Source organism: Pieris napi, chromosome 2 (assembly GCF_905475465.1).
Source record: "Pieris napi chromosome 2, ilPieNapi1.2, whole genome shotgun sequence".
Taxonomy (NCBI): domain Eukaryota; kingdom Metazoa; phylum Arthropoda; class Insecta; order Lepidoptera; family Pieridae; genus Pieris; species Pieris napi.
The window spans coordinates 8,818,694-8,846,626 of record NC_062235.1 but is presented as its reverse complement, the minus strand read 5'-3'; the positions used below and the strand labels follow the sequence as shown (position 1 = coordinate 8,846,626).

The 27,933-nt window shown below is 35.6% G+C and overlaps 1 protein-coding gene and 1 long non-coding RNA gene across 5 annotated transcripts; one reads left to right on the top strand and one right to left on the bottom strand.

The window, feature by feature from the left end:
- Window positions 1-561: 561 nt before the first annotated feature.
- LOC125056503 (SR-related and CTD-associated factor 4) lies at window positions 562-26,845 on the top strand. Of its 4 annotated transcripts, none has more exons than XM_047659652.1 (24): window positions 562-744; window positions 816-1,106; window positions 1,262-1,403; window positions 1,771-1,823; window positions 2,133-2,353; window positions 2,658-2,742; window positions 3,246-3,311; window positions 3,454-3,575; window positions 4,418-4,537; window positions 4,848-4,954; window positions 5,300-5,508; window positions 5,853-6,044; window positions 6,543-6,790; window positions 7,362-7,429; window positions 7,984-8,052; window positions 14,159-14,295; window positions 14,627-14,755; window positions 15,163-15,344; window positions 15,662-15,745; window positions 16,368-16,490; window positions 17,302-17,492; window positions 23,634-23,714; window positions 24,047-24,088; window positions 24,233-26,845. In XM_047659652.1, the coding sequence occupies exons 1-24, from the start codon at window positions 709-711 to the stop codon at window positions 25,741-25,743; spliced, it is 4,509 nt and encodes a 1,502-aa protein (XP_047515608.1). In that variant the 5' UTR covers window positions 562-708; the 3' UTR covers window positions 25,744-26,845. The 4 variants fall into 4 exon arrangements, with proteins under 4 accessions (XP_047515608.1, XP_047515590.1, XP_047515615.1 ...); XM_047659634.1 differs by having other exon boundaries at window positions 1,720-1,823; XM_047659659.1 differs by lacking the exon at window positions 7,984-8,052 and having other exon boundaries at window positions 1,720-1,823.
- On the bottom strand, window positions 8,865-10,446 carry LOC125056528. Its single transcript, XR_007118071.1, has 2 exons — window positions 10,321-10,446; window positions 8,865-9,227 (listed from the first exon to the last, which is right to left on the bottom strand). It is a non-coding gene; the product is annotated as an uncharacterized LOC125056528 (long non-coding RNA).
- Window positions 26,846-27,933: the final 1,088 nt, after the last annotated feature.

Genomic DNA, 27,933 nt, shown 5'->3' with positions numbered 1-27,933 from the left:
CACCAACTTTTTGCTGATAGCTGATAGCAAAGCTGATATTTTGACGGGTGAATTTTCGATTGAAAATTAGGGTGCTTTTTCGATATTCATTCAAAATAAGGTGAAAAAATAAATATTTTTAATCAAATAAATTACAGCGTATTTGGGACATAGAAAGGTAAGTTTTCACAAAAAAAAAAAAAATTGTAAAAGATAAAAATTAAATTTTTCACATAAATTTTGAGGTTATGTGAAAAATGTGTGAATACAAAAGTTTTAGATCTTTTTATTACCTACAACTTTGCCATTTAACTTTCTTCGATAGGACTTTTAGTTTTGCCGGAAATCGAGAAACTAGCCCCCCTTCCCCTTCCCGACCTCAGATCATCCGTAAATTATTTTTCCTTTAATTTTTATAATATTATCCTCCCTTTCCAATAGGTTTCATCCTACTATTATTTTTTTCACTTTTTATTTATTTTAAAGGTTATCTGCACTGGCCTATTTGGCATGAGTGCAGAGTGGGTCACGTCTGTCCCTGGTCTGGCGTCTGGCAAGTCCGAATCTGCTTCTGCTGCTTCACGCTTGGCAGTCAACAGTTGGCAACACCATACACGCCATTTTGTATTGTGAGCATGTTGATATGCTCTTAAAAATGATTTTATTTCTGATTGAAGATATTTTTAATAGTTAATTAAGTTTTTGAGTGAAATAAAGTGAATCGCTAAAATGGATAAGTCAGAAGTAAAAGCGTTCAACGCGGAGGTAAAAATCAGAAAATGTTCTCCAAAATTAGTGTTTTCCGTGGCATTTTTTAAAATTCGTTTTTCTTACAGTTATCCGGGATGTACGAAAACAAGCCCCCCATTTCAAAAGCGAAGATGAGTGCTATAACAAGAGGTGCTATAAAGGCGATAAAGTTTTATAAGCATGTTGTACATAGTGTTGAAAAGTTTATACAAAAATGCAAACCAGAATACAAAGTTCCGGGGCTTTATGTGATAGATTCGATTGTGAGACAGTCAAGACACCAATTCGGGCAGGACAAGGATGTGTTTGCTCCGAGGTTTGCTAAAAATATGCAACAAACCTTTGCTAATCTCTTCAGATGCCCTCCTGAAGATAAGGTTGGTTATATAAAGTCAACTTGTAGGTTATATTTTGTTGATTTGATAACTAATGCTATGAATTATGGGATAAGATTTATTCATTTATTACTTGATTACTTTCAAAAATAATGACACTGTTAAAATGCTTACAACATATATTATATTTATTACAGCGGAATATAATAAGAGTACTGAACTTATGGCAGAAGAATAATGTGTTTGGTTCTGATGTTATTCAGCCCCTATTGGATATGGCTGACCCTAATCATCCTCTACATCAGGAAATTCAACAACAGCAAAACAATTCCGCCAATGGTATAATTGTTTATCTTTTACTTATATTTAAAGCTGAATCTCCTAAGCAAAGTGTAAAATTTTTGTTTTAAAGATTGACTGTTCTAATGTATTAGTTGCCTATTGTGAACTAAAATAGTAACCTGTGAAATTTATCTGAGGTTTGAGTTTAGGTGCTGTTATATTTTAATTTATTATGTAAAACAGGAATTTGTTGACAATAAATTTGCAAGGTAGAGGTGTATTATATAGAAAATAACTATTTCTATGAATCTAGATAGTTAAGATTCTGTCTTATTTCTTTTATATTCTTTATAATCTCCTATTTTGATTTTAGGAAGTTCATTAAATAATACACACAATGTCTCTGACAATAAAATATCTCCAGGCCCTGCATCACAGCATACTCCACATGGCTCATCACCAATGGGAGGTGATCAGGTAAAAATTAATTTTGATCTCTTAAGTCATTAAATCTCTAATATTATGTTTACATTAATATAGTCAACAAATCAAGTAGTGGTGGGTCCTATTAATATAAATTATAAAGTAATTTGTTATTAAATGGAATACCTAGATTAACAGTAGTTAACAGTATTAGAATATAATAAATGTAATAAAATATAGTTGGCTAAAGTAGGTAAACATATACAGGCAAATATTACCTAACAATTAAATGTTATATATTGACTACCAAACCACTTAAGCAGTTTAACAAGCAGTACATACAACTTAGCTATTATTTAACAGTTCCAGGATGACTCATCTGGACCACCGCCGGCAAAGTTCAATAGAAAATTGCTCAACGATTTTGAATATGAGAGTGGGGATGACACGCCTATGGCTGAATCTACTCCGCCACAACACAACCAATCACACTCCAACACCCAGAATAATGTACAACATATTCAACATATGCAGAATATTCAACCTCCACATCAAAGTCATAATCCAGCTGATGCTTTGGGAAGGTATAAAAATGCGATATGGTTAATTTATTCCACACATATAGTTAAATCGATAAAAATTGTGTAACTTATTATTTTTATTAAGTAATCTTTTCTAACTACACTAGAACTAATTTAAACCCATATTGAGTGTCTGTGTAATCAGAACCACAGCAGTCACTGATTTAAAATTTGCTGATATGCTTTGTAATAATAAAGTAGAAGAATGAATGTATAATAAAGTAATTATACATTCAGTATTAGATATCCAAATATAAATTAGTAGTAGTGTCATTACTATGTTGTAATGTTGGCTGTTTGTTTTCAGTATCTTAACGAACCCTGAAATTATGAGGCAACTGCAGAGTTTGCAAGCTCAGATGCAGTTAGTAGCTGGGATGCAAAATATACCTGTAAGTATAGATACATGTACTCGCTACCACATAATGTATGTGAAAATTAAATTTGAATTCCAAAATTAATAATATCACATAATAAACAAAGTTATGGCTTAGGGAGCGTTCATGTATTACGTCACGCAATTTTTGGAGACTATTAACCCCCCCCCCCATGTAACGCGCCGTAACGTTTTTCTGTACCCAATAGTAAAACGTTTCGTGACCGCCCAGTGACTCTTTATACCTAAAAGTTATCATTATGTGGTGTAAAGTACTGTAAAGTCGAAAATAATAATAACAATAACGCGTAATTCAATCCCCGCCCCGCATCGTAACGTCTTACAAAAGGACCCCCCCCCCTAAATTCGTTACGTAATACTTGAACGCTCCCTTATTTATTGAAGGTAAATCACATAAAATAGTTTTAGTCTAAAATTATGAATTTCATTGTATGAGTTAGTGCTGTGAAATTTCAAAATAGAGAAATATTTTATTAAAACCTCAATAATAATTTACAGAATTTAATGCCAATGATGACAGACATGCAGATGCAGCAAAATCCGAATGCATCTCTTCCTTTCCTCGTAAGTATATTTTGATGTCAATTTATCAAATCAATATGGGATTAATATTTTAATGCATAAGATGTGCGAGTAACCAAAAACCGAAATGTTAACATAAACAAATATGTTTATTTAGAAGTTGAAAACATTGATTTATTTCCAGAATTCACATAATGAACAATCAATGATGCCAGAGGGCAAGGATGATATGGCAAATGAATCAGACATAGAGTTCGTAGATTCTGGTCCACAAGTCATTGAAATACCAGATGCTAACGATTCTAGGTAAGATTTTTTTTTTTAATAATAGGAGGCAAACGGGCAGGAGGATCACGTGATGTTTAGTGATACCGCCGCCCATAGACAATCACATTGCCAGAATGTGTACGCTATTTTCTTGAAGCATACTAAGTTCCACATAGTGGTGGTGCGCGGCAAAAACTTCTTCAGAAAATGCTCAGTTGTGGAACGATGGTCGTTGAGGTATTTTTTTATTTTGCCTTGACGTCCGATGATGAAACTCAGCTGCAGGTATCTGTCCTAACAACTCTCAACACTCTCTATGGTAAATGCGGTAGAAGATAAGAGATCCCACATCTCTACGCAACGCCAAGGGATCAAGCCGCTGAAGAATGACTGTCGTCGACGATTTCTTAAATGACCGCAAAACTGAACGTCATTCGATATATCTACGCCCAGTATTCTGATGTTAGCTGAAGCTTTAAGGAGAGTATCCTCAGTAGCGACAAAAGGACGTTTTTAGTGTATAAATAACTTTTAAATATCTACACATTGCAAATATATATATATTATGTATTATTTAAATTTATATCTTTATTGCACCAGACAAGTTAAGTTAGTACACTGTTTAAGTAAAAGTAAATATTTTTTATACTTAGGTTTAACGTTTGCTCCTAAATTCTATTATTAGTACGGTAATTATTTAGTGTGCGCGAAGTTGCCAGAAGCGCTGTAAGATTTTTTAATGCAGAAGTATTTTACGTTAACGCTTGTTTTCCTAGAAGACAGAATTTTCATGTACAAAAAAAATTGTCGAAAAAAATTCGATAATGTCATAGTTATGGTTAAAAAATATTTTAAAATTACATTAAATAACTATTTTTCAGAAGTCCGTCGCCAAAGTCTCGTCGGCGGTCACGGTCCCCTCGAAGAAGGAGACGATCTCGATCGCGCTCTCGCTCGCCGAGACGACGCCGGGATAGAGATCGAGAAAGGGATAGAGATAGGTATGTGATACATTATTTTATCTAATCGAATCTATATAAATTAGATAATTAGTCCTAATCCGTTAATCTATGGAATTATGGCTTTACTCAACCTTTTGTATCTGTGGTGTTTTGGCGCTTGGTTTTGGCGCCATTCAAACGGTACGAATAAAATTATGTATTTGCATTTCGATTTGGCTAAGCGGTAACCTTCGTCTGATATCTTGGACGGTCATAGGAATATATTAATAATAAACTAACTTTTCACATATTTAAGAAAATTCTGTGTCAAGCGAAAAATATTTATATTTATCTTTTATTTTAACTTTAGAGACAAGGATAAAGAGAAAAGCCACAAAGAACGGGAAGCAGAGAAAGAAAAACAAAGGGAGAGAGAGAAAAAGGGTCTACCTCCAATTAAAAAAGAAAATTTAAGTGGTGAGTATTTTATAATTCTTTCAAATGTTTTGGCTAATTAGCCCTTGTGATTATAAGTAAATTCTTTGGCCTTATACATAATGTAATATCGCTTTAATAGCAAGCCATAAAAGTATAGAACCACAACTTGTGTTGTTTACATAAGAATATTTTTTTGTATTAAACATTAATTTAATCTTTTAAACCATTATGACCATATTATAGAACGTGAAATAAAGTCAGAATCCTGTTTGTTACTATGGTTACAAAGTTGTTACCTTATAAAATAACGGTAACCATAGCAACAAATACGGCACTAATTTTTATAAAGTTATATTTTAAGGATTTTTCTTTCTTTATTTACAGTGTGCAGCACAACACTTTGGGTAGGTCATTTATCGAAACTGGCAACTCAGGAAGAATTGTCGGACTTATTCGGTGCTTTCGGTGGACTTGTATCCGTAGACCTAGTTCCGCCTCGCGGCTGTGCTTTCGTTGTCATGGAGCGTCGCCGTGATGCAGCCAGGGCCAAGCAAAAGCTCGATAGACATAAATTGCATTCTAAAGAAATTACTGTAAGTAGCAAAAAAAAATTATATGGAATAGGTTTTTATTTGTATTACTTTTTATAATTCGTAAAAGGCCGTTTGGTTTACATTAGCTGATTTAAAATATATTTTGACAAATTATAGCAATTGTTAGATTTTTCTCAGTTCGTCAGTTTGCATTAATTTAGTAATCTTTGGATATTATATACACCTTTAAAAATCAGTCTAATGGCTCCTTTTTAACTCAAATTTGTCTTTTCCTGGTCTCTTCTCCAAATTTTGGTTAGCAGAGGTTACACAATATAGCAGTGCAATTATATCGATTTAATTTTCATGCAAAAGGGAGTTATACTAAATTTTTTAAATAATAGGTGGCGTGGGCAGCGGGTAAGGGCGTAAAGGGTCGCGAATGGAAGGACTATTGGGAAGCAGAACTGGGCGTGGCCTATCTCCCGTGGTCTGCGCTTCATGCCCGCTGGGTGCTGGGAGCGCTCTCTTTAGACGCCTTGGAAGAGGGTGGGGCTGTTGATGAAGAGACTCTTCCGCCTTGGTTGCCTCCACGGGTGAGTGAAGAGAAAATATATAATAATACTAGCACACCCGACAGACGTTATCCTTTGGGTGCGTTCAAGTATTACGTAACGAATTTTGGGGGGGAATATTGGTAAAACGTTACGATGCGCGGCGGGGATTGAATTACGCGTTATTGTTAATATTTTTTTTTGTTAACGGCGTGTTACATGGGGGGGGGGGGGGCCAATAATCTCCAAAATTGCGTGACGTAATACTTGAACGCTCTAATTACACAGGTCTTAAATAAATTAAAAATCTAGTTGTAAAACCAAAGATTATCAAATCTCTTGAACATACATTATACATGTTAAAACCTTTCCTGAACTTCCACAAATATTTCAAAATTAGACAGATCGGTCCAGCCATTCTCGCATTTTAGAGAGACTAACACACAGCAGTAATTTTTTTTCAATAATGTTTAAGAATCTTAGTAAAAATTACTTATTTAAATGTACGCATTTTGTTTACGTTGGCAATTTTATTTTCAGATTTTACCAAAAACCCTGCCAGATATTCCAATGATTCCTGGCTTAGCACCGGTATCCGGTCCAGGTATGCTCATTCCGGGGCCAGGAATGCCCGGTCCCGGTCCCATGCCGGGTATGCCCAATTTGGCCAATATGCCCAATATGCCCAACATGGCAAACATGGCCAACATGCCACCAACTAGCATGGCCATGGGTGGACCACCTCCAGCGAGCATACCCTTACCAGTTCCAAGAATGCCACCACCAGGGTGAGTTGTCATTTAATAAACTTTACTAAGAAAATTTAATTGTATTTGAAAATTAACAGCTGTTTGCTATGTTGATCGAATTTTCTTTTTCGACCGACTTGTTATTACTATATATATGTTATATATGTTGAAATCTACATGATAAGTAAAGAATTCTGTAAAAAAAAGTCTGTTGTTTTCTGAATGTATTTTTTTCGACACATGTGCCAATTTTTTTTAAGTATCTACATAAATATACTTAATCTTATACAAACTTTATAAATGATCTATAATAGAAAATAATTATTTTACTAATGAATGACTATAATAAAAGGATAGTTCACACTGCATAGGCAATTAAAAAACCTTATTTACGATAGTCTATTGTCAAAATATTATTTCTAAAACGATTATATTTTGAAGCTACATTTTTAGAGTTTTGATAAATCATTAAAATAAAAAAGGTAATTGTTTTTACGAACTGTGTTTACAAGTCTGAATCTTATTGTATCTATATCCAGGATTCAAAATACTTTTAACATTTACTAGACTAAATTCCTATATATACTTTTTAACATAATTTTTTTTTTAGAATGGGTCCTGGTTTGCCTGCGGGTATGCCTCCAGGGATGAGACCTCCGATGCCTGCGCCGTTACCAGGTAAATCTATTACTGTATATCTCAGTCACACACATTTTAATGACTCAAAGTGGTTCCAGGATCAAGCTAAATATAATAAAATACAAAATCTAACTTGAAATAATCATATAAACCAAGTAAGTAAACCATAGTTTGTCAATGGTATGGAGTAAAATAGCTCACTACTTTATTTTTTATTAAAAATTGCTATTACATAAAAATTATATACTTCGTGTTCATATTTAATAATATATTATAACATATTTACTATATTATATACATATATGTATTTATAATATGGTAAACATTATTTACATCATTCGAAACCACGAAGATCAACAACAGTAATGTTTGTATTTTGTCCTATATGTATTTAAAAAATATTTGATAATTTTGTAGCTAAAATCCTATAACAATTTGACAGCTAAGAAAACATATAATGTGCCATGCCTGTAACTTAGTCGGTACTTAGTGTAATGCCCAGCGAAACAATTAATTCGCGTTGGTAGAATTCTTACGAACCAACCACAACCCCTAATCTTAAACATGCATTTTATTCTATATTAAATATGCAGGAGTACAAGGAGAGGGATCGCTCTTAGGCTTTCCGCCATCTTTGCCGCCACACACTTTACCACAACCCGGTAATAACATTTTTATATTCTTATCTATGTATTTACTACCTATGAACACATGTATTTAATCTCATGCACCTAATACTAATATTTATTAACATAAAGCTAAGATAAGAGCTACGCTAGGTTGTAATTCGTCTACAGGTTTGTCTATTCCAACCATAGAGACTCGACACGATACGTCGTTTTGCTTGACCAATTACAATTCAGCTAAGCACACCATTTTCTTTGAATTTCTTGTTAAGTTCTAACTGCCTCGGATTTGATAACTTAGTCGATACTATTTGAATAACAATGAATTTGATTATCTTTTCTTAGTATAGCCACTACTGTGTTCACTTATGTATTATCTATCTTATAACATATTTTTAATCGAATTTGCATTAATCTGTGCCTCAACACTTTAGATTTTGACCATGAATCGAAATCATTTGTTACTTTAGATTGTGCAAGTGAACCTAAAAATTATCGATATAGATGTGTTAGATTTTCAACGTGATTAAGTTATGTGAGTAAGTCTAAGATAAAACTCATTTTCAAGACTTCTATTAATATTCGTACTGGGCTATTTGGCAAGATGTAAAAAACATTAAAGCATTATTTTATTAGTCACTATAGAACCTGTTAATTGTTAAGTTTTTAAATTAAAAATCCATAATTTCAAGAACCTGCCAAAACACATTTCTAGACAAGATGGCGTCCTACTAATTCCTATGACGTACATTGTAAACACGCAAACAAATGTAATTTTTTACGTGAAAATAAGCAAATACATATTATATTCTTAGAAATCACAAACGATAAATAATAAATGTAACAAAACACTCAACCTAGGAAGTTTTATTCCTTACAAAACAATTTTTAATTAACTAAAATACCACAATGAAAATTATACGCAACCAGAAGACAATCTTTTACACAACGCCACCATAAATAATAAAAAAACTCCCGCGTCTGTCACGTCCGCGCGCCAATCGCCACATTTCCGGTGTTCCCAGTTCCACTCCTCTCTGTTACCCCTCACTCGGTCCGACTTGCTCTGTGGAGATTGTTTTATAAGACGGCCGTTCCTGACAGTGCGGCGTCCTCGACCGCAGCATTACTTGCACCACTAGCATCAGAGCCATTTCTCTCTTCATTTGTTTCATCCCTTGCAACCTGCTCATTATTGTCTAATGCAGTCTCTGAAACATAGAAGGAACTTGTAAGTAATTTACTTAGTTTAGTGTTATAGCCTGAAGCATATATCCTGGATTAAAGGGATGAAAAATGACATTTATCTCTATTTCTCAATTACCAGTACTATGTGCGCAAGCGTGCACTCAAGCGCACACAGATTAGGTCTATCAAAAAGCAAATATTACAGAATTAGATAGCTTCAGACTTAACATAAATAAAAATAAAACTCAGTATCTTGCCATACACTGTTGTAACGACAGCGGCTTCTAGTGCTCTCATAAGCGACAATTTGTTAAAACAGAGACCCATACATTTTGCATGTTCTCTAAGTGGCCTAAACACATTAGCACCAGAAAAATTTGTAACAGAGACCCATACCTTTGTATGTTCTCTATGTGGCCTAAACACATTAGCACCACAAAAATTTGTAACAGAGACCCATAACCTTTGTATGTTCTCTAAGTGGCCTAAACACATTAGCACCACAAAAATTTGAAACAGAGACCCATATCTTTGTATGTTCTCTAAGTGGCCTAAACACATTAGCACCACAAAAATTTGAAACAGAGACCCATACCTTTGTATGTTCTCTAAGTGGCCTAAACACATTAGCACCACAAAAATTTGTAACAGAGACCCATAACCTTTGTATGTTCTCTAAGTGGCCTAAACACATTAGCACCACAAAAATTTGAAACAGAGACCCATATCTTTGTATGTTCTCTAAGTGGCCTAAACACATTAGCACCACAAAAATTTGAAACAGAGACCCATACCTTTGTATGTTCTCTAAGTGGCCTAAACACATTAGCACCACAAAAATTTGTAACAGAGACCCATAACCTTTGTATGTTCTCTAAGTGGCCTAAACACATTAGCACCACAAAAATTTGAAACAGAGACCCATATCTTTGTATGTTCTCTAAGTGGCCTAAACACATTAGCACCACAAAAATTTGAAACAGAGACCCATACCTTTGTATGTTCTCTAAGTGGCCTAAAAAACACATTAGCACCACAAAAATTTGAAACAGAGACCCATACCTTTGTATGTTCTCTATGTGGCCTAAACACATTAGCACCACTGACATCACTCACCAGTCTCAAAAAAAAACTGAGCACGCATCCGGCGTCCACTCGCCTTGCCACAACATCATATTTTCAGCTGCAGCTTGGGTCTTTTTCCCATAGGAACCAGCTAGTAACTCTAACTCTTAACGGTGGCACGGTAACGCGCGAATAACCTTGTACGGCCCGCGCATGCCGGAGTCCAGTTTGCCGGTGATTTGTGCAGTCTTGCTCACAAACACAAAGTCTCCGAGAGCAAAAGTGAGTGGCTGCCGTCGACCCTCGTTAACGTAGGCATCGTGGCACTATTGATTGGTTGCAAGGAGTTCCAAAGCTCGTTGTCTGCGAAGAGTTAAAAGAGCCTCCCGATTGGGATTAGAGTTAGTAAGTGCCACATCTCGCACTAACGATCTGATGCCTGGAGTAACTGCGTCAATACCGACCAGTAACTGTAGTGGTAATTTCTGCGTGGTACTTTGCTTGGAGATATTCATAGTGAACTGCATCCTCCACAGCACATCGGACCATTGGGAACCTTTGTTGCCTACTTCAACACGTAGCATGTTGAGAACTGTCCTGCAGTACCGCTCCGCTTGCCCATTTTCGCGGTGCATACCAGGCGTGATGAAATGTATCGAGCATCCCAAATCACTGACCCAATTTTGGAATGTAGCGCTTTCGAACATTCTAGCGCGGTCACATACTATTGTTGACGGCGTACCAAATAATGACACCGCATTTGAAAAAACTCGTTTTAGCTCGTCAGTGTTTTGTCTGTACAGAAAGTAGCCCTCGGAGCCCTGGGAACTTTGTTTTTACGTGCTAAACATACAAGACAATGACTTATGTACTTATTTACAAACTGTCGCAAACTAGGAAACCAAAAGTGTCTTAATATTAAGTCAGTTGTTCTGTCAGTCCCAATATGATCATGTTCATCGTGGAACACCTTCAACAAGCTGAGTCTGTGACCCTTTAGGTCGGACACAAGAGTCGCGGGTCTTCCCCAGTTGGTGTATATTTGTAGTACAACAAATCATTTTTTATCGCATACCTAGTATCGTCAAGCTGCCCGTCTCTTAATCTAGAAATTAACTCTTGTGTCTCCACATCAGCGGTTTGAGCGATCTTCGCCCAGCTGCTCAGATTCCGAATATGAGACACATTGGCAGTGGGAAGAGGAGGATTACATTACACATTGCATTTAAGCCCCTTTTCGATAATCTAAAGTAAAATTAAAATCTTGTAAATATACCCACCAGCGCGCAACTCGAGGCAACTGATCTTTTTTACGCTCCGTCAATTTTAATGAATTGCAATCAGTCACTATTTTAAAGGCTATACCAATTACCAATCAAATAGTGTTGGAAGTGCTGAGCGCACGTACGACAGCTAACGTCTCCAGATCATAGCTGCGGTACCGCGACTCTGCGCCCTGGGTGGACTTACTAAAATAACCGACAACCCTCTTTCTCCCACCGGCATGTTCCTGTAACAAAATAGCACCAAGACCAATAGCACTTGCATCGGTGTGAAGTTCCGTAGGCAGCCGGGGATTGAATATCGCTAAAACCGGTTCATTTGTCAAACAGTGAATTATATAATCGCGAGCAGTATCCTGCTCAGCACCCCACAAAAATGGTAACCCTTTTCTTAACAACTTTGCTATACATGCAGTCTTAGAAGCATAACCCGATATGTAGCGACGGAAATATCCCACTAAGCCTAGAAACTGGCGAACCTCCTTGACATTTGTGGGTTTTGGAGATCTAATAAGTGCATCGACCTTCCCCAGACTCGGCCTAACCTGACCATGACCAATCAATCGCCCCAAGTATTCAATTTCTGAGTCTAAAAAGGTATTTTTTTTTTAATTAATAGAAAACGAAAACCCTGCTGTTTTAATGTCTGTAAAACTTCTTTCAACGTGTCAAGGCCATCCTCTACTGAATTTGACAGTAATAAAACGTCGTCTATATACGTAAGGGCTTTGCCAGCATCTATTAATGTTTTTAAAGTTTTGGAAATGATTCTCTGATAAACAATTGGTGCATTGGCCAACCCGTAGGGCATTTTCAAATATTCATAATGTCCTTCAGGTGTCACAAGTAATTTTGTTATTATCAAACCTAGATGCCTCGCGTTTTCGCGTGTAAGACGGACCTGAACTACTAAAAGAACGAACGGTATTGTTAGATTGGCGGTAATCGTATTTAGGTTTTATATAAACAGATAAAAATTCAATCAAACCTTTTGAGTGTAAGTTAGCATTTGCGGCCGCGGCTTTTATTTGGGGATCACTAATGCCTCTAACAACAATAGCGGTTTTCAGCTCATCAGATAAACCTTTAACGATATTAAGACGTAGCAAAGATTTACGCGCGTATTCCGCATAAGTAGAAAACTTATTAGAGTTTGTACTCATTACCTCAAATAATACAGAAGCCATGTCAACGTTACGTGGACATAACGATCTAAATTCTAGTTTAAAATTACTCCACGATCGATCATTTGTCACCCAATCGTTTAACCACAACTTCGCATCTCCTTTCAAACAACTACCTATCCGTCCTAAACATTCGTGATCATCCCAATTATTTAGACGCCGGGCACGGTCAACCTCGTTGCACCAAACATCAAAGTCGTGTACATTTGGATCAAAAGGCGATATATAAAAGTTGTGAGACTTTGCTTTGAAGAATGCAGTCAATGCTTCAACAATACCGCTCCCCTCCTCCTTTGCTTCACTGGTTTTCATATCCAGTGTGTGTGGAATACTACCCTCAATAACCTCTTCAGCCATGCCTGAGCCTGGCTTACTAGCAGAACTCTGTACAGCCAATGGAGTAGAAACTAAATGACTCCCGTTCACAGGACGCGACGGACTCACGCTATCTACGGATACAGGTAGTCTAGCTTCGATCACTTCTAATCTACTAAGAATCCTATCAAAAGCTACATAGCGTGAACTATCGCGGCGTTTACGAGAGCTATGAGGGTCGTGCGATACATCACGACGCCTGGAAGTCCGATTCCGGCGGTTTGATGAACTACTATAGAGACTTCTACCAGGCGGCGTATATCGGGAATCTACACTATCGCGACGTGCTTCGCGACAACTAGAACGCCGTTTTTCGCGACTATGCCTTTGTCCCTCGAGTCGAGACGAAAGACCAGACATTTTGTTTTTATAAGAAATAAAACTTACGGCCGAGATGAGGTTCCTCCAATACTGAACACTAATAAGTACTAAATTTAGATAACAAACGGTCTAAACGCGTGGTGATCCCACTTCTGATCTTAGAAATCACAAACGATAAATAATAAATGTAACAAAACACTCAACCTAGGAAGTTTTATTCCTTACAAAACAATTTTTAATTAACTAAAATACCACAATGAAAATTATACGCAACCAGAAGACAATCTTTTACACAACGCCACCATAAATAATAAAAAAACTCCCGCGTCTGTCACGTCCGCGCGCCAATCGCCACATTTCCGGTGTTCCCAGTTCCACTCCTCTCTGTTACCCCTCACTCGGTCCGACTTGCTCTGTGGAGATTGTTTTATAAGAATATATATTATAATACATATTATATTGGAAACAGTCCTATGAAATTAAACCACACACACAAAGACATTATTTATAAGCATGCTACGTCATTGTCAATTTGGATAAATTTATAATTATGGCTGTTTTGATAAATTTATAATAAAACCATGTTTTGTACAGATTACTTTCAATAACACTTATGCAAAAGTTGTGTCAAATAGCCCTACATTGTGTGGTACAAAAATTCATAATGATATTAAATTAATGTTGTCAACTATTTTAGTGGTACTTATTTGAATATTATGTTATCAGGTATGGTGGGAAGTTTCCTCGGTGGGCTAATGGGAATGGGAGTAGGCGGACTAATGTTGCCTCTTCATGCGCACGCGCATGCGCAACTTAACGCGCAACCGCCACAGCCACCACAGCATACGCAGCCGCCGATTCAGGTTCGATTATATCAATTAACTTTGTTTCATTTAGTATCATATCGAAATTTTACCCTCTGAGTCAAAGATAATTCATTACCGTGAGAAAAACATACATAGTAATATAGATTTTTGACTTTTAATATTCTAAAAGATTCTGGGACAATACATTTTTTGTTGTCGAATGTCCAAATAAAGGCAGTTAAATTATAAATAAATTACAATAAAATACTGTTCAATGAATTATATAAAAACTCAGAATCTGATTAAATTTGTGTCTAAAGCCAGGGTGCTCCATTTATTTTCCTAATAAAGTATGTTTAACAAACTCACATATTTTAAACTTTGACAGTTACAACAGCAGCAGCAACAATCTGAAGTGACCGGCGCCGACGATGCAATGGAACTGGACACGGAAGATCACCTCGATCAGACGGATAACCACTTGGACGCCACGCCTTCGAACATGCTGCCGGATCAGGTAATAGATCAAATGGAAAAATAAGTATCAGCGCCTGCGCCGTTACACTAACAATATTTTATTTTGACTTCAAGAAAAGAGCAAACCAATTCCTAAAAGGTCAGCAACGCACTTGCGTACCCTCTGGCATTGAGAGTGTCCATGGGCGGGAGTAACACTTATCATATGAGCCTCATGGAAACAGAAAACATATCCAATAGCTTTAGTAAAAGAATTTTCAGTGTCGGTTTAATATTTCCAAAATTTTTACAACAACAAATGAGCTAATATGATATGTGACACTATCGTATCAATACCATGGTAACTATTATTACATGGAAAATATTTTAACTATAGACTACCTATATTTTATATTAAAAGTTATAACTTTTACCCTTTACTTATGAGCATTTTCTTATCTTCATCAGTTACAAGCGCTGATGTCTAAGCCGCCACCAGCGTTTAATAGCTTTGAACCGCCTCCTGGTTTCAATCCGGAAGGCTTTGATGCGAGTCAACCACCCCCTGACGATAAAAGAGATGAAGAGAGACGTGATCGGGACAGGCGAGATCGGGATAGAGATAGAGACAGACGTGGAGACAGAGATAGGTAGAGTTTACAATTTATTTTTGTATGTTATTAATTTATGTTTTACAATGTGTTAGGTTTGTGGTCTTATTTGATGTTTCATAAAAAATAGTATTACTAATTAAAGGCTGACTTATTGTGCCTGAATTCTTCTATCTATTTATTTATTTAAGCGTTGATTTATCTTTTTTTGACAAACTCAGGACTTTTACTGACTTGATTTATTTCTACCATTATCGATATTTAAGTTTATTTTATAATTTTATTATATACACTATTAAACGAGTAACCCGTTACTTGTTCGGGTAATATAAATAATAATCCATACTATGTAACAGGCGAGATGGAAGAGATGTGAGAGAACGAGACAGGCGAGACAGGAGGGAAGGTGACAGAAGAGGAGATGGGCGGGACAGAGAAGGGTATGTTTACTTTTAATTAACTTTATATTGTACTCGAGTTTTGATAAACCCGTGGTCTTGGCTTCAGATTGTATCTGTTTTCTTGTTTTTCTCATAGACATGTTGTACGTGATCAGCATTTAGTGTCTGACAAACGCCGTCGACTTTAGATCTGATAGTTTTTCCACGATGTTTTCTTTCACTGTATGAGCAAGTATTATGAACATGGATAGAGAATACATAGCCTAGAATCATAGCACGATCAGGGTAGAAAAATAAATCCTAATGATTTACTTGCTAAAATAAATACCCACAGTACAATCCTTTATATGGTTTTAACCCCACTTTTTGTATATATTAACAGTTTTCAAATATAATAATAATAAAGCAATTTCACCAATTCTATTTTATATGTACTAAAAATTAATATACTGAGTCGGTTGTACTAATAATATAAATTTAATATGAATAAGAAAAGACGGGAAAATCCAAAATTACAAAACGTCACCAAAGTCAAGTTGAATTTGGTGTTGTTATTTTCTATGAGTCTTCACATCCGGTACATTATTTCTATATGTAGTTAGTAATGAAACGATAACTACTAAAATTCCAACTTAAATATTAATACAAAATATTTGTATAGTAACCGGGAACGTGATGAACGTCGAGATAGAGATCGCGATAGAGGAAGAGATAGAAGAGATCGAGACCGGGACAGGGATAGAGAAAGGGACAATAACCGATTCAATAACCGGGAAAACAACACGTAAGTTCAATGTTACCTTTAGTCCCCTTTTTCAAAATTCTTTTTGTATTTACATCTTTTCTTTTATTAATACAATTTGAAATACATTATTTACTGCCATAACTCATTCTTACACAAGCGCTTTGTGTATTTTTAGATGCTTTTCAATAGATAAGTCGAAAGAACATCAAATTAAATCTGGTTTCAAGACTGTCCATTTTATCTGTATGAAGTTTGACAAATTTCAGTGTATAAGGGAAGGTTGTGACTTGAGTTACGAATCAGAATTTCGACCTAAGAGTAGAAATTTAATTGTTCATGTTTCTTTACGTAAATATTGTTTTCCGGCGGGAAGTAGAGGAAATGTAATGCATGTAATGCATTTCGATGTAATGAGGGTATTTTTGTATTTTCGAAAGATATGTCTTTATATTTTTAATGCTATCTTGAGTACCCCTAAAAACTTTAGGACTTTTACGTCTATAATATATTGGTTAGAATGTATACTTATAAGTCTATATATTAGCATATTAGCATTGCTATTTTATTATTATTATTATTACTATATTATTATTACCATACCACCGCGTTCTGTTATCCAGTTAGTTACCCACAACACAGAGATAGTGTGGGGAGTAACGATAGATGAATTTTGTCTCAACTTTTTGAATAAATTTTTTATTATTTTTATATATTATTTAGAAGTTTTATAATATATAAAAATATTTCTAGTATTAAAAAGGACATATTCAAATATCTTTATTGCATCTTATCTAAGCAATCCCCGGTCTTGGTATGAGGCTAGTTTACTAATGATAATGGTTATATTTAGTGAAAGAATCCGAGACAAATCACCGCGCAACGATCAAAATGAGAAAACTCTTCAAGAGCGTTTATGGGAGATGGCCAATGGGAAACCAGATAAGGGAGATGAGAGAAACATGGAGGAACCAGGAGATGAGTCCGCACAATCTGATATTCCTCCATTGCCAGACCGACCAGAAAACCACCAGCCTGATAAGGGTAAGAATTAAATTATTATATTTTTAGGTCTATAAGCTCCATTTATTAATTTTCGCGATATTAACTTAAACGGGAAAAATATTTAATCTAATATAATCGTGTGGGTACCGCGGCACAGTTAATGTCACCTGTGTATATAAATTTGAATTAAAAATAGATTTAGTGCATTAGGGGTTGTAACGAGGGAACTATTAAGCAACTGTTTTCCATCGTGATTTGTGAGCAATCAATAATAGTGATATTTACAGTGATTAGGCCGTGATCGATCAATTTGCTAACCGCCATACCGCCTTGGACATTCCTCGTTTGGCTGTAGTTTAAATATTATTATAATCGTTGCATAAAACTGAAATAGTACAGTGAAGTGATTTTTAATAGTGTCTTGTGGTCATCAAGTACTTTAAAGTATAACATACAGAATATTTTTTGAATCTAAATCTTAATTTGTGTTGTATACGATTTATTCGGCATACAAATAAATAGTTGGTTGGCACTTGGCAAGTTGTTGACAGCATCGTGCACCTGGTTGCTGTGGATCGAGCCTTGACGCGCACATAACTACCATCCGAATATTACGTCTTATAGCATATATATTGTTTTTTTTTTTTTTTTTTTATCAATCTACATTTGAATAATCATAGTTATATTTCATAATGCCTAAGTGTATTGCTTGCTCCAGGGATCTAGACGTAAGCAAACAAATCAGATGTACGAAATGCTTTAGAGGGTGTCACAATAAGTGTGCGAATATAACGTCTGATGTAGAAATCGATTCCTGGACGTGTCCGCCTTGTTCACGCAGAGAACATCGCGGTCAGAGTACCTCTCCTGACAAGGTTCAAGCAGCAACGACACGACGCAATAAAAAGGATACAGGGCTTTGTGACCGCTTCGTATCGAGAGACGATTTGCAAAAGTTAATCACTGAGGGTATTAATCAGGCTATTGATTCCAAACTTGGTCACTTCGAGTCACTGAAAGTGTCTCTCTTTGTCGAGATAAGGGAAGAGATCAATTCTTTCATCAACCCCTTCTTGAAGGAAACTGAGTGTCTAAGAGAAGAAGTAAATAAATTGAAGAATGATATTCAAAGTAATAATTCTATTATAGACGATCTACGATGCCAAATAAATAAGCAACAACAGTGGAACAGAATGAACAATTTAGAGATTGTTGGGCTGCCACAAACCAAGAATGAATCTACTTGCGCCTTAGTAAAAATAATAGCAAAACATGCAGACGTAGTATTGCGGGATGATGAGATCGAATTTGCTAACCGCATACAGCCGAAGCAATCTATGCCAGGCAAAGCAAAAACAATCGTGGTGCGCCTGAAAACACGCGAAATAAAAGACAAAATATTATCTGGCTTACGTAAAAAACGGGGAATCCATACATCTGATATAGGAATGTCAGGGGATTCAAAAAGATTCTATGTAAATGAGCATTTGACCCCAGATAATAAGCATCTTCTTAAAAAGGCGAAAGCGCTGGCAATCGATAAAGGTTTTAAATACGTATGGGTTCGTAACTGTGGAATTTTTTTACGCCGAAACGAAGAGTCCCCTGCTATAACCATAAATTTCGAACGGGATTTGGAAAAAATAAATTGATAAACCTACTTTTATTTGTTAATCGTATATATCATTGGGGAGTAGTTGCGTGTTTCATATTAGATTTAAGATATTTCCTTTGTTTTTGCCTCTTTAAATTACTACACGTGATTTTCTGGTTCCATATGGGCCAAAATTTTGTGATGATTTTAACGATACATAAGTTCAATATTAATCTTAGTATTATAGACTACTTAAACTGTTCATTTCAAAACCTAAGATTTCATTGTTTATTGAAATATAATTATAGCACCTTAATAACAAAGCCAAATAACAAAATTATATTAAAAGTTTACACTAAAGTTGGTACAATCTCTAGGTATTTCGATGTTTGACAAAAGTTTAACTTTATTTTATCAAAACGTTCGTGGCTTGCGTACAAAATCAAACGAATTTTATCAAAATCTTCTTACTTGTACTTTCGATGTTATTTTAATAACTGAGTCATGGCTTAATAGCAGTTTTTATGATAATGAACTGTGCAGTGATGAGTACCAGATGTTTCGACGTGACAGAAGTAAAGAAACCTCCAGTAAAAATATAGGCGGAGGGCTGCTGATCTATGTATCTCGTTATTTAAAAGCATATGAGAGGGCGGAGTGGAACTGCAATAGTGTTGAAACACTCTGGATAACTATACCCCATAATTCATTGGCAGTCAACGACCGGCGCAGTCTCCATATCGGTCTTGTCTATATACCTCCAGACTCTATGCAGGCTGAAAGACTTGAAACGTTTATTTCCTCGTTTAGCCACATAATAGACACAAATATAAGTGATAACTTTATAATAGTCGGTGACTTTAACCTCCCAAATATTAATTGGACGCCTTTGGGACCCATTCTATTAAAAAAAGGAACATCTAAAATACAAAATGTCTCCGAAATATTTTTAAATGAAATTAATATTTCAGGCCTAAAACAACATAATGTGTCGTCTAATAGTAGCAATAATGTCCTCGATTTAATTTTAAGTACTGTTTCCATCGACAGTTCGACAACTGATATGGCGCTAGTTAAACCAGACATATATCATCCTTGCTTAAAGATCGATGCTACCGACTTAGTTATATGTAAAACCATCCCAAAAGCACAAATAAAATATAACTTTCGTCGTGCTAACTACGAGGATATTAATAAAGCGTTGTCGAATATTGATTGGGTAAAAGTTTTAATTGGAGGTACTATTGATGAAGTGACAGGTAGTTTCTATGTAATATTAGATAAAATAATTTCAAGTTTTGTCCCTAAAAGCAGGAGTATTGGCAGAAGCAAATTTCCTATTTGGTACTCAAGCTCTTTGAAACATATAATAAAAGATAAATTAAAAGCTCACAAGCGTTGGAAAACTTATAGGAATCCAAGAGATTATGATGAATTTTCGCTGTTACGCGCTAGGCAAAAACTTGTATCTAAGAAGTGCTTTGATATGTATGAGAAGAGTATCCAAAATAATTTGAGTAAGGATCCCAAAGCGCTGTGGTCATATCTGAGAAACAAACGCCAATGTAGCCCAGGCTACCCTAACACAATGATTCTCGGAGATGAAGTCTACTATACAGAAGCAGACGCTTGTGAAGGGTTCAACAGGTTTTTTAAAAGTGTTTTTCAACACCCAGATGATAGTTACAATCTTCAACACCTACCTGAATCCGATTATACATGCAACCAAGTAGTACTGACCGAGGATGAAGTCTGTAGAGAGTTGAAATCTTTAAATATTAATAAAGGTTCAGGGAGTGATGGAATACCTTCAATTTTTCTCCAAAAATGCTATAGACAACTCTCTAAACCCTTGACAAATATATTTAATCAGTCGCTTAATGTATTCTGTAGTTTCCCATCCAAATGGAAAGAAGCCCACATTGTTCCGATCCACAAAAAAGGGTCTAGAAATAAAATAGAACATTATCGACCAATTTCAATTCTAAATTCGTTTGGTAAATTATTTGAAAAATTAGTTAACAAAACGTTGAGTCCTCTTATCCTAAGACAATTACCACATCAGCAACATGGTTTTACAAAAAATCGTTCAACTGTCAGCAACCTCACCGTTTTCACCGAGTACATTTTAAAGGGAATGGACGAAGGAGAACAAATTGATGCGATCTATACGGATTTTGAAAAAGCTTTCGATCGAGTTGATCATGTCATTCTCCTGCATAAGCTATTAGCGCTAGGAATCCGTGGGGATCTTTACAGATGGATCAAATCCTATGTGACTAATAGAAGGCAGGCGGTAGTAATGGGTGGACATAGGAGCACATTTATAACTGTGACATCCGGTGTACCTCAGGGCTCTATACTGGGTCCGCTGTTGTTTAATGCTTATCTTTATGATATACAGAATTGTTTCAAGTATTCAGAATATCTTATGTTTGCAGATGACAAAAAAATATTTCTAAAAATTAAATCTATAGAGAACTGTGTTCAACTTCAACAGGATCTTAGTAGATTGGAAATTTACTACAAAAGAAATAAACTATCTTTAAATATTGGAAAATGTAGTAAAATTACTTTTACTCGCAAACATAAGAAAATACAATTTTGTTATAAGATAAGAGATACAACAATTAAACAGGTGAATTTGGTTAGAGACTTGGGGATACTACTAGATGATAAGATGTCTTTCTCAGAACATATAGATAATATAACAGAAAAAGCATATAAACAACTTGGATTCGTCAAACGAGTATGCAAATCTTTCAGGAATATAAAATGTATAAAATGCCTGTACTTTGCTTTTGTTAGGAGTACACTGGAATATGCATGCACTGTTTGGTCCCCAACCTACAAGAAATACATTGAAGCAATAGAGAACATTCAAATAAAGTTTCTCAAGTTTTTAAGTTTTAAGGATTTCCGAAAGTACAGTAGCTATATAGATTCCTGCAAGTACTTTGGTATTGAATCATTGGAATGTCGACGTAAACAATATGACCTTATATTTTTACACGCTATTTGCAATGGTTTAATTGACTGTCCTGACTTATTGCCGCTTTTACTTTTTCACGCCCCTTCTTCACACAATACAAGGCAAATGCAACTATTTAAAATTCCTCGGTTTAATTCAAACTATTTGCGTAACTCAGTCATGCATCGTATACCTTCAGATTATAATAGGAATTACCAGCAAATAGAAATATTTAATGTATCTAAAAAATGTTTAAGGAATGATATAAAAAATCTAGTATCTTTTATTAGATAATGGCTTTGTTATTCCTTCTTTATAATAAATGTGTTGTAATGAACTGTGAATCGTAGAATTCAGAATTTACATACATACATATATTCTTTGTAATTTTTTTGTTTTTTTTGTATTTGTATAGGTGTAACTGTGTTTTGTGTATGTTTAAATGTGTGTTCCATTTTTGGCTCTTGTGTATAGTGTAATTTTTTGAATATTTTATAGTACTTGTAAGTAGCTGTAGGAATACCATTAAGAAAATAAATAAATAAATAAATAAATAAATATATAAAATTCTCGTGTTGCGGTGTTTGTAGTTAAACTCCTCCGAAACGGCTTGACCGATTCTCATGAAATTTTGTGTGCGTATTGGGTATGTCTGAGAATCGGACAACATCTATTTTTCATCCCCCTAAATGTTAAGGGTAGTCCACCCCGAAATATTTTTTTTATTTTTAGATATTTTTTCTGTTTTTATTTTTTTATGATACAGCATTAAAAAAATACATACAACCCCTAATTTTCACCCCTCTACGATCAACCCCTATTTTTTATTATAAATGATATACATGGCAAAACGACGATTGCCGGATCAGCTAGTAATATTTATAATATACATGTTAGTTCAAGAATTTCCAGTAAAAAAGTATTTTTTTTTAAAACTAAATTTGGTGTATATCTAAGCTAAAACTAGCTTCTAGCGTTTTGCGTACACAAAGGATGTATTGTGCATTAATTCGCATTTGTTCCAACAAATTCCTTCCTAACGAGGTAATTATAAGAATTTGAAAGGAGATTTTCAGGCGAAAACCATAATTTTTAAAGTTTGCATCAAAAAATCCAGAATATATTTAAATATTTCCACGTGCGACTTGAAGTAGACTGTAAACACAACGCCAAAACAATAAAAAGGTGTCGTTCCGTCAAATAATTTCAAAATTGTTTTTACGGTAGTTCTGGAAACTACAAAAAAAACAGTTTTTCTATTTCTTTTCTATCTTCTCTTACAAAAGTATTCGTTCTAATGAAATTCTACAAAAAATAAAAAGCAGCTGTATGTTATTTCACACTTAAGTCGTGGGAGTGTAGGCTAGAGCGTGCGCCTCCACCTAGAGATGAGTTCGAATCACGGCTGTGCACTAATAGACTTTATACTCAAAATTTACGGCGTGTGTCAGGCATACCTGACACTGAAATTACCTGAAATAATTGATCACGATACAGATACAGAAAGTTCAGGTTAAAACCTAAAAGGTTGCAGCGCCACGGGTTTTTTAAACCTATTTTGCTTTATTTATATACTTGGCGAACACATGAGTAGGAATTGTATTAAATATTTCAGGAAGCGAATCTACAGAGGATAATGAAGGCGGTTGGACGCAGGTGCCACCTCCAAGACAAATGGCGCCGGGTTTCCGAGCTGGTGAGTCATAAATACTATTTTATAATGACTTATTTATTTATTTAATCACAAAAAAGCATACATTATCCTTACAGTTGTTAGTTGAAAGCATTTGTATAATATACAAATACCTTTTAGTAAAACTATGTCAAAACCGTTATTTTTTTCTTTCTTTTACGTCACATGGAGTTTACACTGTACACATTATTACTATAGATCAGCAATAAGCGGGGGGCTGTTATTATTTCTTGTTATTTCTTAATTTTGTGTGCACTCCCTTTACTATAATTTAATATGATAATATTTTTAGAATGTAATTAATGTAAAGAAATATAAGCAAATTTACTTTGCAGAACTAAGAATGAGGGGCCCTCCGCTCAGACCACCCAATAGAGGTACGACTATAGTTCCTGAATAAAGCTGTTTAGATTAAATACTTTGATTAATGATTATACACTAATATGCACGAATGTAAAAGTAAATACACGGTTATACATTAATATTTGCAAAACCATAACCTTTACGTTGTTCAATTTCAGGATCGTGGATGGAACAAGGACCCGGTGGTCCAGGTGGGCCGGGGCCGTTCGGTCCAAGGTTTAGTATGGGACCACCGTTTAACAGGCCGCCTTTCGAAGGACCGGGTCCTATGTTTGAGAGACCACCCTTCAACCGAATGTCATTTGATAATAGGCCGCCCTTTGATGGTCCACGACCGCCTTTTGACGGTATGAGACCACCGTTTGATGGGCCCAGGCCGCCATTTGACGGACCGAGGCCGCCGTTTGACGGGCCCAGACCTCCATTTGATGGCCCGAGACCTCACTTCGATGCTCCTAAATCACGTCCTCCATTCGATGGACCGAGACCCCATGGACCCCGGCCCCCCTTCGATGGCCCCAGGCCGCCCTTCGATGGTCCCAGACCACCCTTCGATGGCCCCAGGCCGCCTTTCGATGGCCCCAGGCCGCCCTTCGATGGCCCCAGGCCGCCTTTCGATGGCCCCAGGCCGCCCTTCGATGGCCCTAGGCCTCCATTTGATGGACCGCGGCCTCACTTTGATGGTTCTGGACCCAGACCTCCTTTTAACGGGTCTAGACCGCCGTTTGACGGTCCTCGCCCGTCATTCGATGGACACCGGCAATACGATGGCTTCGATGGAGAAAGGCCGTTTGATGGCCCACCTGAGTATAGAAATAGAAGATTCGATGACAGAGAACAGTTCGATAGAAATTGGAACAGGGAAAGGGACAGAGAATGGGATAGAGATAGAAGAAATGAGTGGGACGACAGAAGGCGTGATAGAAGAAGTGGAGGAAACGTAGAACACGAAGACAGGTTCAGAAATGATAGGAGAAGGAGTAACGACGACAGAGGGCGGCCGCGTGATGAGAAATCCAAAGAAGATAAACCATCGAAAGATGATAAATCAACTAAAGAGGATAGATCATCTAGAAGAGATAAAGATAGAAAATCTAGATGGGGAGCAGCTGAGGAGACAAGTCAACCAATTGAAGAACAAAGTACAAATGATCAAATAGATAATCAAAATGAAAGTGTCGTTGAAACTAGTCTAAGTGAGCACGTGGCCGATAATAACATCAATAATGAAAACAAATTAGAAGAAGTAAATGAAAATAATGTTATTTATGAAGAGAGTAGTTTAGAAAATAACGCGTCCGAACCTTTTAACTCCGAGGTTCTTGATTCGCAAGAGTCGCACGGTGATCGTAGCAATGACGAATATGAAAATAAGGAAGACAGTTGTGATGCAAACAACGAAATTAATGAAGATGAAAAGGAAAGTAATGTTGCACCGAGTCTTTACGATGCAAGTGATGACGTACAACCTGCTTTTTCAGTTGCAAAAGAAGAAAACCAAGTGCAAAACGATCGAGAAGCCATATCAGAAAATAATGATCATGAAAGCATATCAGAACAAAACGACAATAGTGATGATATAATTAATGAAAAATGTGTTCAAGAGATCAAAGCAAATGAACCATTGGAGAAACCTGAAACGAAAGAATGTAAAGGGGGAAATGATTGACGTCGGCGAATAAAGTTCGGGTATTTCCAGTGGAATTGATTCGGGTTACGCGAACGGGCGCACAGCCCTTACGAAACACAGTTACGCAGTGTTGCCAGGTCTTTGTTAGTTTCTGTGTCCGGACTAGATTCGATAACTTTGTGACAAAGTTTTACTATTTTTTATTTATTTAAAATTTGTATTTTGTTAATTTGATGAGTTGATTGTCATAAAATGACAACATTTTTATAGATCTGGCGGCACTGGTCAGCTGCAAATAGACTTTAACGCAGATTTATAACGCCAAAGATAATTTTATACAATATACGATTGAAATAAAAAGAGTGCCTTATTGGTGTTTTGTTTCTGCGGCGACGAAGAGGAACCCGCCTGGGCGCTCAAGTCGAGTGACCCGGGCCAGGTACGGTTGCTATGTTGATATTATTATCTTGCGCACGTTGACAACACTTTCACAGCGATAGAATATTAATTTAAATTTTAAGAAAAAAAATGTTGTCGACGAGCGTAAAATGTTTTTTAAATTGTGTTGGAGTGACGCATGTCAACTTTTATATACAATAATCCATTCCGACATAATTATATCACAAGCAATGTGTGCAAAGGCCTCGACGACGCTCGTGTTACCCGAATCAACACTGGATAAGAAGAACTCTTACTGGAAGAAATTACGGATTTCCCAAAGTTAATTGTATAACAAAAAATTATAATTAGTGTATATCGACGTCACTCACGTCTTATTAGTTTTTTTGTATCTTAATCTATATAGGCTTGTCCTATAGTTTATACAATGTTTAGACTACTATTTAATATAGTTATGATCAATTTCATTTCATATTATGGTGAGGGTAGAAGTTTTATTTTTTATTGCATGTCTTAGACACTAACAAATTTAATTCTATCTATAAGCTGGTACAATTATTTGAATATAAAACATAAATTGTTCACTTAATGTAAAATATAGTTATGATAAATTTATATAGCGGGCTTCTTTATTCGATTATAATAATAATTGTAAGTTAACGGATGACGGTGTAGTTAGAAATTTAATGCATGCTTATGTTTGTCAATTTGTGCTTAAATAAAAAAAATGTATAAAAATTCATCGAGATCTTTTTTTAAAGGAAGTGGTAACAAACTGCCTCGCCGAAGTGTCATTTGCACACATTGTTATTTTATTTCAGCAGATTAGTTCCTTGCAGCAATTTCGCATCTCGAGATTAAGATTTGTGCACTTTGAATATGTGCAGTGCAGCCCTACGAGTGACAAACAGCAGACATTCACCGATTATTCTTCTCAACAGTTTTTAGGTTCATGCAAAGCATTTTTCTGTAAATTATTATTGTTAAGGCAAAGTAAAACTTAATTTTTGCTTGTAGTTAAGCGTGCTTTTAATTACTCTGATTATCTTCGTATCGATACATGTACCTCATGATTATGATCATCCTCATCTATGTTAACAGGAAATCTTTGTCTGTTCCTTATCTTTCCTTATAAACTTAAAAAACTACTCAACCGATTTAAAAACTTCTGTGAAATAAAAAAAAAGTGCGTTTACTTATGTACGCGCGTAAGAAGTTATACTTCTTTGGCATTATTAATAATACATACGGATACAAACCTCAATTGTATTGAAGCACTTAGGAAGGTTGATGAGCACAGTTTTTTCACAAATATTTTCTAATATTAATTAGTATTGATTTAAATATTCAATTTAAATCACTTCTGATTATAATTCAGATGCACATATAAAATTCGCACTTGTATAATGAAAACAAAATGAAAACACGTGTTTTAAATGTAGAAACTCAAAGCATGTGGAAAAATATTATAGACATAAATACACAGTGAACACAGGCGGCGTGCGTGCCAACATGCGCCACTAACTTCATACTGATAATTTTGTGTCACGGTGCGCGCGCATCGTAAAATTTCACTCTCATAATTTTTTCATAACGCGCCTAAAGAAGTATAACTTCAAAAAAATTATTGACGATTACATCAATAATAATGTATGTAATGATTGATTCCTTCATCACTACATAGTATAAAACAAAGTCGCTTTCTCTGTCCCTATGTATGCTTAAATATTTAAAACTACGCAACGGATTTTGATGAGGTTTTTTTAAAAGATAGAGTAATTGAAGAGGAAGGTTTATATGTATAATAACATCCATTAAATATGGATGGAG

What these genes read in the sequence shown, in the direction of transcription:
- LOC125056503 (XM_047659634.1), top strand. Translation starts at nt 709, where the DNA reads ATGGATAAGTCAGAAGTAAAAGCGTTCAACGCGGAG. An exon ending in CACCAATGGGAGGTGATCAG is followed by an intron (nt 1,824 to 2,132) that starts GTAAAAATTAAT and finishes ATTATTTAACAG; the next exon opens with TTCCAGGATGACTCATCTGG. An exon ending in GATGCCTGCGCCGTTACCAG is followed by an intron (nt 7,430 to 7,983) that starts GTAAATCTATTA and finishes TTAAATATGCAG; the next exon opens with GAGTACAAGGAGAGGGATCG.